The 13003-nt window shown below is 41.4% G+C and overlaps 1 protein-coding gene and 1 pseudogene across 3 annotated transcripts in view; both read right to left on the reverse strand.

Moving 5' to 3' along the window:
• The window catches only part of TATDN2 (TatD DNase domain containing 2), a 64941-nt gene that overhangs the window by 42261 nt on the left and 9677 nt on the right, over window positions 1-13003 (reverse strand). For all 3 annotated transcript variants that reach the window (XR_006354101.1, XM_043976423.1, XM_043976424.1), the window contains exons 3-5: window positions 9958-10836; window positions 3363-3490; window positions 196-379 (exon numbers count right to left, since the gene is read on the reverse strand). Coding sequence is in view for 2 of the 3 variants with exons in the window: in XM_043976423.1 (XP_043832358.1) it covers window positions 196-379; window positions 3363-3490; window positions 9958-10836 (1191 nt within the window). In the remaining variant the exon portion in view is untranslated. The remainder of the gene's footprint in view (window positions 1-195; window positions 380-3362; window positions 3491-9957; window positions 10837-13003) is intronic.
• On the reverse strand, window positions 1235-1731 carry LOC122743893 (annotated as a pseudogene).

Consider the following 13003-nt stretch of genomic DNA (forward strand, 5'->3'; position numbering starts at 1 on the left):
CTGCAGAGCAACAAAAAGGAGAGATCTGCAAGGTCCCAGAGTGGGGGTCCTGAGAGGTCCCTTGGGCTCTGTCTCTGTGGCCCTTGTGGGCATGAGCACATCCCAACCACACCTCCCCCAAACACGACCTTTCATCGGAGGCCCTAAATCCGATCCCCTCATCTCCCACCCCACGTCCCCTACAGACAGCTCTACCTGACGAGGGAGGAAGTACGGAGCGTCAGTTTCCACAATGATCCTCTCCAGGGGTATCCGTTTCAAAGCTTCCCTGGCTTCCCAGGCAGAAGAATAGGTCACAAGTGCTGTGAATCCCACGGAGAGGTTGGGAAAGTGCTTCAACAGGGGCTCAATGACAGGATAGCTACCAGTGAAGCAGTGCCTTTGGGAGAAAGAAAAAAAAGACAATGCTGGTCAATCTCTTCTCCTGAACAGACTCTGTAACAACCTTCTGGGACCCGACATGCACAACCAGGAAAGTAGAGGAGGACAGAGAAAATGATGGAGGGGATGCCAAAGACAACCACAACAATAACTAGTAATCCTCTAGAACACGGCTTCCAAGCCACACATGCCTCTTCCTTTCCTGTCTGCCTTTCTTAATTGTTCCCTAATTATACTTTAGGTCTGTTCATGGAACCAACTGTTTATGGTACTGTTTAGAGCCTCAGCTTTGCTAAAGCCTTCAAGAGGCTCTGCCTCTCTAAGAGAGATCACTCATACTAGAGACTAGTTGTTCTTTGAAGGACAGAGGAAATATTTGGGGTCTAGTCTCATTAGCTCATTAACCCACTTTTCCCAGGGAACTGGAAGAAAAGACAACGATGCTCAAATCCGAAGGGCACTTTCTCACTTTCTCTGTCTCTCTCATTTTTTGTTTGTTTGTTTTGTAAGGCAATGAAGGTTAAGCGACTTGCCCAGGGTCACACAGCTAATTAAGTGTCAAGTGTCCGAGGCTGGATTTGAACTCAGGTCCTCCTGAATCCGGGCCGGTGCTCTATCTACTGCGCCACCTAGCTGCCCCCTCACTTTCTTTCTTTCATTTTTTTTTTTAGTTTTTAAAAATTTTTTGTTTGTTTTTTTGTAGAAAATAAAACTAAACTGTTTATTCACAATGCAAAAGAAACATGTAAGGAAGCGGGAGATATTAAATCACAGTCTCATCCCAGCCCCTTTCCTCCAAGGCCGGATGCAGGCAAACTGATCCTCTGGAAAGGATGACATCTGAGCAGCGTCATCAGCAACGTCCCCGGTCCGGACTCCCGCTCCGTCTTCGGCCACCTCTCCTTTTGCCTTTGGGTGGCTCCTGAACAAAACACCAGTCCACGCTCATTGGCTGTCCCATCATATCCTGGCCATTGAGCCCTTCCATGGCAGCCTGAGCCTCCTTGTATGTTTCATATTCAACTAGAGTACATCCTTTGAGGTATCCTGTCCAGGCTGAGATGGATAGTCTTGACTTCCCCATACTCTGCAAACTTGTTGTGTATGTCTTCTTCAGTGGCCTCCTCGTGAACCCCGGTCACAAAGAGAACCCAGCCCTCCACAGAGTGCCGCAGCCCCGGCTCATCTCTGTCCTGCTCCGCATTTGGCCCAGGACCCTTCCTCTGAGCCGAAGCCGTGACCCTTGCGTTTCTTGGCCTTCTCCTTCAGTTTGTGAATACTCTTGTCCCCATCCCCATCCATGGCGAAGTCTTCGCCTCCAGGCTCATGAAGGTCCGGCACGTCTGCCATCTTGAACAGCTCACGGCTCCTCGGAGCGGTTCTGCCCTCACTTTCTCTTAATAGTAATTTGCCAGGGGGCAGCTAGGTGGTGCAGTGGATAGAGCACTGGCCCAGACTCAGGAGGACCTGAGTTCAAATCCAGCCTCAGACACTTGACACTTATTAGCTGTGTGACCCTGGGCAAGTCGCTTAACCCTCATTGCCCCACCAAAAAAAAAAAAAAATTAATTTGCCAACACCTGAACATGGTAGTGTTCTTCTCCCTGCTTTCTCTAGTTTTGTTCCCAAGGAGAGAACCTTGGATCTTCATCAAAAATGAATTTTTATTTATAAGAATACAAATTATTTCCCAACTGATAAACGGTGAAAGGCAGAAATAAAAGCTATCTATAATCATATGAAAAAAGGCTTTAAATCACTACTGATTAGAGAAATACAGATTAAAACAATTCTGAAGTACCACCTCATACCTAACAGATTGCTTAATATGACAGAAAAGGATAATGATAAATGTTGAAGATGTGGGAAAATTGGGACACTAATGCATTGTTAGTGGAGTTGTAAAATGATCCAACCATTCTGGAAAGCAACTTGGAACCATGCCCAAAGGGCAATCAAACTCTGCATACTCTTTGATCCAATAATACCAGTACTAGGCCTGTATCCCAAAGAGATCATAAAAAGGGGAAAGGACCCACATATACAAGAATATTTATAGCAGCTCTTTTTATGGTGGCAAAGAATTAGAACTTGAGGAAATATCCATCAATTGGGGAATAGCTGAACAAGTTGTGGAATATGAATGTAATGGAATATTATTGTGATATAAGAAATGATGGGCTGGCAGATTTCAGAAAAACTTGGAAAGACTTAAGGGGACTGATGCTGAGTGAAGTGAGCAGAACCAGAAGAACACTGTACACAGTAACAGCAACATTGTGCAATGATCAACTGTGAAAGACTGAGTTCTTCTCAGCAGTGCAATGATCCAAGACAATTACAAAATATTCATGATAGAGAATGCTCTCCACATCCAGAGAAAGAATTATGGAGTCTGAATGCAGATCAAGGCATACTATTTTCACTTTTTTGTTGTTTTTCATGGCTTCTCCCTTGTTTCTTTTCTTTTTTCACAACATAACAAATGTGGAAATATGTTTAACATGATTGCACATGAATAAACTATATCATTTTGCTTGCTGTCTTGGGGAGGGGAGAGGAAGGGAGAAAATTTGGAACTCAAAAACTAATAAAAAACAAATGTTGAAAACTATCTTTACATGTAATTGGAAAAAATAAAATACTACGTACTAAAAAAATGAGTTTTTGAAAAGGTAAATGAACTTTCTAACTCAAAAACAAAGGAAATGGTTGACAGAAAAATAAGTGTTTTTTCAGTTCCTTTTGAATGTGTTAAAGTATTTCCGGCAAGAATTAACACTTTTCTGTAGTGCTACAGATGTGATGCTTCAAGAGTCAATGAATCTTTCTGTGGCCTGACTTCCCAGACTTGCCCCAAGTTCCAAAACATTTGGAAATTCCCAATGTTCCCAGAAAACATCAATCTGAAGTTCCCCCAGTTTCAGGTCTGTTACCCTCTTCGCTGTAATACAGTCCCAGGGTTGCTAATATGTCATTACCTATGGATTTTGTAGTCGGTGGGCACAAACTTCTTCATGATTGCAAGTAAATCTTCATCTGCTTCTCGGCAATGTATCACCAAGGGTTTCTTCAAAGCCACAGCCAACTGCAATTGTCTTTCAAATACCTGCGTGATAAGAAGCAAGACATAAAAGCTATTTCCAGACACCTGATCCATCCAACAGCTAAATTTCTGAAATCAGCCACATCTTTACAACACAGCCAGGACTACAGTGTGTTGATTGCTAGCCAGATTTTAGGTAAAAAAAATGAATAGGGGCAGCTAGGTGGCACAGTGGATAGAGCACCAGCCCTGGAGTCAGGAGTACCTGAGTTCAAATCCGGCCTCAGACACTTGACACTTACTAGCTGTGTGACCCTGGGCAAGTCACTTAACCCCAATTGCCACACACACACACACACAAGAATACAGGGGCGGCTAGGTGGCGCAGTGGATAAAGCACCGGCCCCTAGATTCAGAAGGATCTGAGTTCAAATCCGGCCTCAGACACTTGACATTTACTAGCTGTGTGACCCTGGGGCAAGTCACTTAACCCCCATTGCCCCGCAAAAAAAAAAAAAAAAAGAATACAGTGCACAAGCACACACATATTTGCTTTAATCGTTGGAATCAAAACTTTAGTAGTTAAAACCTACAAGACCTACCTACTTCTAAAGATGAGGCTCAAAAGTTTAAAACAAACATACTAAAATTAAGAAAAGCATTCCACTGATTGGGGAATGACTAAACAAATTGTAGCCTATCAATGTCCATACAAAGATGTCAGAGAAGAATATAAACTGATAAAGGGAGAAGTAAACAGAACCAGTAAAATAATGAACACAAGAACTATAATGCCAGCGAGCCACCAAAAATGAATGAATAAATGAATGAATAAGTAAGCAAGTAAATTAAACAGATGATAGAGATAGATGGATACATAGATGGATGGATAAATGAGCCAGGCATTCTGTCATTAGAATAACCAAATTTAGCGCCAGCAAAAAGACAAGGAAATACCCCTTCTTTTGTAATGGGGGTGGGGAACCTATGGGTGTGGCAAGTTTCATACAGTCAGACCACAGATATGTAGGTTGACTTTGATGAACTGTCACCCCCCACCCCTTTCTTTTTTATGCTTCTTTAAAAGAGAAGGAAACTGCCAAAGGATGACTTTATAAGACCTAGAGTCAGAGGCAGTTGATAAACATGTATTAAGCACCTATGATGTGCGGGGCATCCCTGCCCTGAAGAAGCTCAGGATCTAAGAAGCTGCAAGGGGTCAGGGGTGGGGAAGGGTATCCAGCAGGACAGGATGAAGTCAGAGTTAATACATCTTGCAAGATGATGGAAATCATGATGTCCATGAGCAGAAAGAGTGGGAAATGATGAGATGAATGCCCTGGATGCCCTCCTCAAACGGAGTATCTGGGAGGAGCTCTGAGAGGAACACCTTCTGCGGACTCCTACTTTCCCCCCCAAGAGGGAGGAAGGGCCCCTAGGGGAAGGGAGGGCTGAGCTGGTATGCATTTCAGGGTTGACTTCATTTTGCAAAATGAGCTTCTCCCTGGAGATCATGAAATCCATGAAAGCAGCCTAAATAATAATGAAAAAATTCATCTGAAGAACAAAAGGTCAAGAATTTCAAGGAAAATAATGGGAAAAAAGGGGGTAGGAATGGGTCCTAGCAATATCAAATCTCAAACTGAGATCTCAAACAAAGCAATAATCATCAAAACAATTTGGTACTGGTTAAAAAAAGATCAAAGAGGGGCAGCTAGGTGGCACAGTGGATAAAGCACCAGCCCTGGATTCAGGAGGACCTGAGTTCAAATCCAGCCTTAGAGACACTAGCTGTGTGAGACTGGGCAAGTCACTTAACCCTCATTGCCCAGCAAAAAACAAAACAAAACAAAGAGATCAAAGGATTGATCAGTAGAACAGATAAGATCCAGAACATAAGAAATCCAAAGACCCCAGCTACTGAAGTAAAGATTCATTATTTGACAAAACTTACTGAGGAAACTATACAGCAGTCTGACAAAAACAGGTTTAAAACAATCTTCACACCATAAACCAAACACATAGTGACCTAGATATAAGATTTCACATATACAAATGAATTTGTTTGAATATCACAAATTTGTGGTTAGGAAGAGAGTTCATGACCAGGGCAGCCAGATAGTGCAGTGGATAGAGCACTGGCCCTGGATTCAGGAGGACCCGAGTTCAAATCCGACCTCAGACACTTAACAATTACTAGCTGTATGACCCTAGGCAAGTCACTTAACCCCGATTGCCCCCCCCCACACACACACACACAAAGGGAAGAGAGTTTATGACCAAACAAGGATCACAGAAGATAAAATGGATAATTTTGATTACAAAAAATTAAAAAGCATTCACACAAACAAATCCAATGCAGCTAGGATTATAAAGGAAACAGCTAACTGGGGAAAAGAAATCTTTGCAGCAAGTTTCTCTGATAAATGTTTTGTTTCCAAGAAATTAATTCAGATTTGTAAGAATAAGCATTCATAAACAGTCAAAAGATATGAAGATACGAAGAGGCAGCTTTCAAGAGAAAAAATGCAGGCTATTTATAGCCATGATACAGCTCTCCATGTCACCAATAACTGGCAGAATGCAAATTAAAACAACTCTATGGTTCCAACTCACAACTGTCTGACGGTAATGTTGACAAAAAGGAGAACAGAAAATGTTGGAGGGGCAACGGGAAAACAGGAACACTGGTTGGTAGAAAAGTGAATTGGATCAGCCCTTTCTGGAAAGTGATTTGGAACTACGCCCCAAAAGTTATTAAGAGTGCATAGGCTTTGGCACAGACAATCACTCCTAAGCCTGTATCCACCCTAAGGAGATCAAAGACAGGAAAAATCCCTATATGTACAAAAACACTGACGGCAAAAAAGTAGAAGATAAAAGGGTGCCCATAAACTGAATGGCTGAACAAATTAAGACACATGAGTGCAGTGGAATACTATAACATTGTAAGAAATAAAGAAATGTAGTTTTAGAGAAATCTAGAAAGACTGATATAGACAGATACATTTCATAAAGTGAGTAGAACTAGAAAAAATAAACTATAACATCAAAACTACAGAAAATGAACAATTTTGAAAGACTTTAAAAAACTCTTATCAGGATTCCAGAGGAATTATGACGAGGAATCCTACTGCTGCCCCTCCCTGACAGATGAGGGAGTAAATTGCTGAATGACATACATGTTTTAGACATGGCAGATACAAGAATTTGTTTTGCTTGACTAAATTTGTTACATGGGTTTTATCTTTTTTTTCTGGGGGTGGAGGGAAGTGGAAAAAGAAAAAAATGCTTGACAACTGAAAAAAAATTTAATTAAAAAAAGATGTCTCTCTGAGTAGGGGAAGGATATATCTGGAAATGGACGTGATATAAACAGTTATCATGTGCATACTTCGTGAAAGGCTCTATGCTAAGTGTTAAAGATATAATTAATAAAAAGAGATAGTCCCCACCCTCAAAATGCTTACAATCTAACGAAGAGAGACAACACAAGAAAAAAGAGAGGAAAGAGGCAGCCCAACCAGGGTACCAGGTGGGCATCTTGTTCCATGGAGTTAAAACCAGGAAGGGCTGTAGATGCAGAGTAGAGTGAGCCAAAAAGTACATTTTCTTCCCTCTGTAAATAAAGGCATTGGAGGAGTTCCGAACTCTGCCCTCAGGCCTCCAATCAGAAGGAAGAAAATGAGGGAGGTTGTGTCAATCAAGGCTTGAATTAGCAGCATGGTGGAGCTGAGATGAGAAGTGATGAGCCGGGGCAGGTAGGTGGCACAGTGGATAGAGCACTAGCCCTGTAGTCAGGAGTACCTGAGTTCAAATCCGAGCTCAGACACTTAACACTTACTAGCTGTGTGACCCTGGGCAAGTCACTTAACCCCAATTGCCTCACTAAAAAAAAATAATAAAAATTTTTTAAAAAGAAGTGATGAGCTTAACCTAGAAAGGGCATCTTGTTCTATGGAGTTGAAAGCAGGCAGGGCAGCAGATGCAGAGTGCAATGAGTATGAAAACAAAAGATATATTTTTAAAGAACAAAGGAAGGTAGCCATTCCCCAATAGATAAGTGATTGGAGAATATGAACAGTTCTCAAAAAAAGGAATCACAAACTATTAGCTAGCACATGAAAGAAAACTCCAGACCATTAATAAGAGAAATGCAAATCAAAACAACCCTGAGGAGCAGCTAGGTGGCGCAGTGGATAAAGCACCAGCCCTGGATTCAGGAGGACCTGAGTTCAAATCCAGCCTCAGACACTTGACACTTACTAGCTGTGTGACCCTGGGCAAGTCACTTAACCCCCAACTGCCTCACCAAAACAATAACAACAACAACCCTGAGGTTTCACCTCACACTGCAAACTGACAAAAATGACAAAAAAATGTCAACAGTGCTGGGGAGAACTGTAAAATGGTACAATAATTTTGTTGCAACTATGCAAATAAGGTGACTAAAATATCTATACCCGTTGAACCAGAGACTCCAGCATATCTCCACTAGGCTTTTGTCCCAAAGAATCTATCAATAAGAAGAAAGTTCCCACACACTCCAAAACGTAGCAGCACTTTTTGTGGTAGCAAAGAATTGGAAATAAAGAAGATGCCTGTTAATTGGTGAATAACTAAATAAACTGTGGAACATGAGTGCAATGGGATATTGTTATTCCATTAGAAATGATGAATGCAAGGGGCAGCTAGGTGGCGTAGTGGATAAAGCACCGGCCCTGGATTCAGGAGGACCTGAGTTCAAATCTGACCTCAGATACTTGACACTTACTAGCTGTGTGACCCTGGGCAAGTCACTTAACCCTCATTTTGCTGCAAAAAAAGAAAAAGAAAAGAAAAAGAAATGATGAATACGATATACACAGAGAAGCATGGAAAGATCTATATGAACTGACGTAGAGTGAAGTAAGAAGAAGCAAGAAATCAATACACACAGTAATTACAATGACATAAATGGAAAGAAAAACTACACACTAAAAAATCAAAAGTGAATGTAAAAAATTATAAAGATTAAGCAGGACTTCAATGAAGAGATGTGAGGAAACTCCCTCAACCTACTCCTTCATGGAAGTGGGAGGTTCCCCCTCCCCCCAACATTATACATGTTTTCAGGCTTTTTCAATCTATTGATCAAATATGCTGATTTTTTTTCTCTTTAAAAAATATACTATTTGTTATAGAGGGTAGTTCTCTGGGGAATGATATATGGTTACTATGTGATATAAGAAACAAAATATCAATAATTTTTTTTTTTTTAAAGAACAAGGGCAGTATGGTATAATGGAGAAAGCTCTGGACTGAGGAGTGAAGTTTTCTTCCCAGCTCTGTCATGAACTGTTTGATCTCAAGCAAATCACTTCTGCTAAGCTTCAGTTGCTTCCTAGGTACACTTTGAGAAGCAGTGTGGTATAATAAATAATAAGTGAAGAAATACTGCTAGTATTTCTAGAGCGCCTACTAGGTGCCAAGCACTGTACTAAGTGCTTTACAAGATTATCTCACTTTTTCCTCACAAAACCCCTTCAAGGTAAGTGCAATTATTATTCTTATTTTACAGTTGAGTAAACTGAGGGAAACAGAGGTTAAGTGACTTGCCCAGGGTCACAGGGCTAGTTAGTGTCTGAGGCCAGATTTGAATTCAGGTCCTTCCGACTCCAAGTGCTGTGCTCTAGCCACTGCAGCACCACCCAGCCTCAGAGCAGTGGGAAAAGCATAGATTCAAATTCTGCCTCAGCTCCTCATCTCCAAGAGAGGAATAATAATACCCATAACACTGACTTCAGACAAAATAAAACAGGAAATGTAAAACACTAGGCAAATGTTAAGATGCTATAGACATGTTAGTTATTGCCATTATAAAAAACTGGACTAGATCTTAAAGGGTCTCTTCCATCTCTGTAATTCACTACAAGCAGAATACCTCCATGTTAAAAAAAAAAGCATAGTCATTTCAAGTACTGAATGTGCTAATAATTTTTCTTAAAGAACTGTAAATAAAGAGTAACTTTTAGCGATTTAATTCAGGTAATAGTTCATCCTCCAAAGGAAAAATAAGCATGATTAGCTTATTTGCCAGGACTCTAATGAATGAAGCTGTAAGCTAATATATCAGTTCAGAAGATTACTTGGAGGTAATCTGTGTTGTCATTTCTTACCCAATCTCTTTTATCCCCAAAGGAAATGAGCAGCTAGCAGGGTCAAGTGAGTGAATGCACAATATCAAGATGGTTTGTAAGGTTGGGAAATAAACTCCAGAGGCAGTGGAGTGTAGTGGAAAAAGGACTGAATCTGATGTCAGAAGGAGGACCTGGGTTTGATTTGTGTTTAACAACACAAATGGCTGCATATGGTGGGGATATAAACTTCTGTAGTAAATACGTCAAAGGGTTGTTGTGAGGGTCAAATGAGAATGTATGTAAAGTGCTTTGCAAACTTTAGAACATGAGATAAAAATATCCTAGCTATTATTGTTGTAGTTCAGTAAAGCCTCACTGATATGAAAAGGGGAAAAAAAAGCCCATCCTTACCTTGCGCTGATCTGAGACTGGAGAAGTACATTTGTAAGAATAATCCAGTCCCATTTCTCCAAATGCAACAGCCTTGGGATGCCTCAAAGCCTGAAGGAGGTTTCTTTCTTGACGCTCATTGTAGTATCGGGAAAAATGAGGGTGACAACCAAATGCCCCCCAGACAAGGTCCTCTCTCAACAGATCGTCCCACAGGTAATCTGTCAGGGTCCGAGGGTCACAGAAGTCAGCGATGCAACCCTGGAATTCTTTTGGGAAGGAGCTGCTATAAATCTTTCTAAACTTAGAAAAAGTGCCTTGGAAAGACAGCTTGGTATAAAGCATGTCCAAGTGACAGTGGGTGTCAATGAAGCCCACTGATCCTTGGCTCCCCCTGCTTTCCTGGTATGAGGAACTCGACATGTACTCTTGAGAAAAACGAGGCGCCTCTTCACGGAATGTTCTTTTCTCCCCCACCCTTTCTTCTCCCCACATCTGAGAGAAATAAAGTGAAGAGGACTTGTGGGGCTTGCCTTCCATCACTCCGAAGTTCTTCAAGTTATTCCTGGGGTTGCTGTTAGCAATCTCAGCAGAGGGATCACTGGGTTGGCTCTTCTTACTTCCCACTATGTTGGAAGCATCACCAGTGCTGTTGGTGGTAGGATAAGAGAAAGGCTTGGGATTGCTGGCCCAGTAACTGGCATAGTCACGCCAAGGACTGCCATAGAGGTGAGCAGGGTACATGACATAATCAGTGGTGGAGGACGAAGGCTCTGAAACTACAGAAATGTTCAAAGAAACAGAATCCTCCTGGGAGAACCTGGCAGTGGGAATGTCTTCCATATCTGACCAGTCACTTTCTGAAGAAGGATTTTCTATCACCACCTCCCTCTCTTTAGGCTGTGGAAGACAAGAGAAATAATCGTGAATACAATGAATTATCTTTCCCGTATGAAGATGATGATACAGGTTACAAGGTAAACAGAATTTTATTTTTTTCCAGTTACATGTAGTTTTTAACATTCTTTTTTTTTCTTTTTTGCTGGGCAATTAGGGTTAAGTCACTTGCCATGGGTCACACAGCTAGTAAGTGTCTCTCCACTGCACCACCTAGCTGCCCCCAACATTCATTTTTTTTTACAAGATTTTGAGTTCCAAATTTTTCTCCCTCCATTCCTCCCTTTTCCCTCCCCCTCCCCAAGATGGCAAGCAATGTGAAATAGGTTATACATGTACAATCATGTTAAAAATATTTTAATATTAGTCATGGTGTTAAGATACAGAACAAAAGGAAAAAAACACACAAAACAAAAAACAAAGAAAAATGAAAATAGGATGTTTCAATTTGCATTCAGACTCCATAGTTCTTTTTCTGGATGTGGAGAACATTTTCTATGAGTCTTTTGGCATTGTCTTGGGTAACTGTATTGCTGAGAAGAGCTAAGTCCATTGCGGCTGATCATCACACAATGTTACTATTACTGTTCTACAGACTACAATCAAGGAGAATGGCTTTGTAATCCAACTATTCACATTCTTGGTCACCAAGTGCCCCTTGTGCAAGGGACAAAAATGGTTGTCCTTCATCCCCTCCCCCTGCTAGCAATTTCGAAACAGCCAGCCAGAACTATAGGTATAGCCTGTGCCAAGAAACAGAGCAGAGCTCATTTGCAGGACCTGGGATTACACCTACAGCTAAGTCCTGACCAGCACCACACTTGCTACAAATGAATGACTTTTTGTTTTCTTATTCTGTTTTGTTTTGGGTTTTTTGTGGGGAAATGAGGGTTAAGTGACTTGCCCAGGGTCACACAGCTAGTAAATGTCAAGCGTCTGAGGCTAGATTTGAACTCAGATCCTCCTGAATCCAGGGCTGGTGCTTTATCCACTTCGACACCTAGCTGCCCCCATGAATGACCTTTTGTAACTTTCCTTTTCAGTGGGAACTCTTTACACAGGTTAGAAATTTGATTCACTATATAGGCACTATACTATGCACTGGAAACACAAAGGAAAAAATAAAACAGTCCCTTCCCTGAAGGAGCTTACTTACATTCTACTGAAAGAATATGTGAACAGTCAAAAAACAAATCCAAAGCTGTATGAAGAAGGGGGGAAATGCTGCCCATTTAGAGAAATCAGGGAAGCCCTAGTGAGGCATCAAGACGTGTTTTGAAGGAAGTTAGGGATTCTGAGAGCAGAGGCAAGGGGAAAGAAGGGATTTCCAAAGACGGGCAAGGGGATACAAGCAGGAGATGGAATGCTAGGTATAAGGAGCAAATAGTAGGCTAATTGGAGCAGAAGAGAATGAATATAGGGGAAGGGAATGTGACAAAAGCAATAAATGATATGCAGTCCAGGCTGTTTTGTGCTTAAAAGGTACTGAGGGGCAGCTAGGTGGCGCAGTGGATAGAGCACCGGCCCTGGATTCAAGAGGACCTGAGTTCAAACCCGGCCTCAGACAGTTGACTTGACACTCACTAGCTGTGTGACCCTGGGCAAGTCACTTAACCCCAATTGCCTCACCAAAAAAAAGAAAAGGTATTGAAAGCTCCTTGAGATTTGATTAACCAAGGGGACAACTAAAGCTCAAGCCACTTATATAGTTTCCTGGTGGTCTAAATGTAAAAAGCCAGTATACAGAGAAGTTCCTCCCTCAAGTTTATAACTGACAGGTCAGGATGTCCAATAAAGAGGCAGGAAAGCAAATGAAACAATAACGTATCTTTGTTGAATACTGTTTCACTGGTGCAGCTGAGTAAACCTCCTTTCATTAAATGTTAGGCATTCTGCAATGGTGTCACAGGTCAGTCAGTCAATACATGTTTATTAAGCACCTACTATGTGCTAGGCACTGTGCTAAAGGAGTTCACAATCTAACAGGAGACAACATGTAAACAAATAGGTATAAAAAGGCTATAAGCAGGATAAATTAGAGATAATAAACAGGGAAAGCACTAGAATTAAGAGGGATCAGGAAAGGCTTCCTGGTAGAAGGTGGGATATTAATTGGGCCTTTTACTTTAACTGGGAAAGAAGCCAGAGAAAGCATGAGGTGGAGAGGAAG

The sequence above is a fragment of the Dromiciops gliroides genome, chromosome 1 (assembly GCF_019393635.1).
Source record: "Dromiciops gliroides isolate mDroGli1 chromosome 1, mDroGli1.pri, whole genome shotgun sequence".
Lineage (NCBI taxonomy): Eukaryota > Metazoa > Chordata > Mammalia > Microbiotheria > Microbiotheriidae > Dromiciops > Dromiciops gliroides.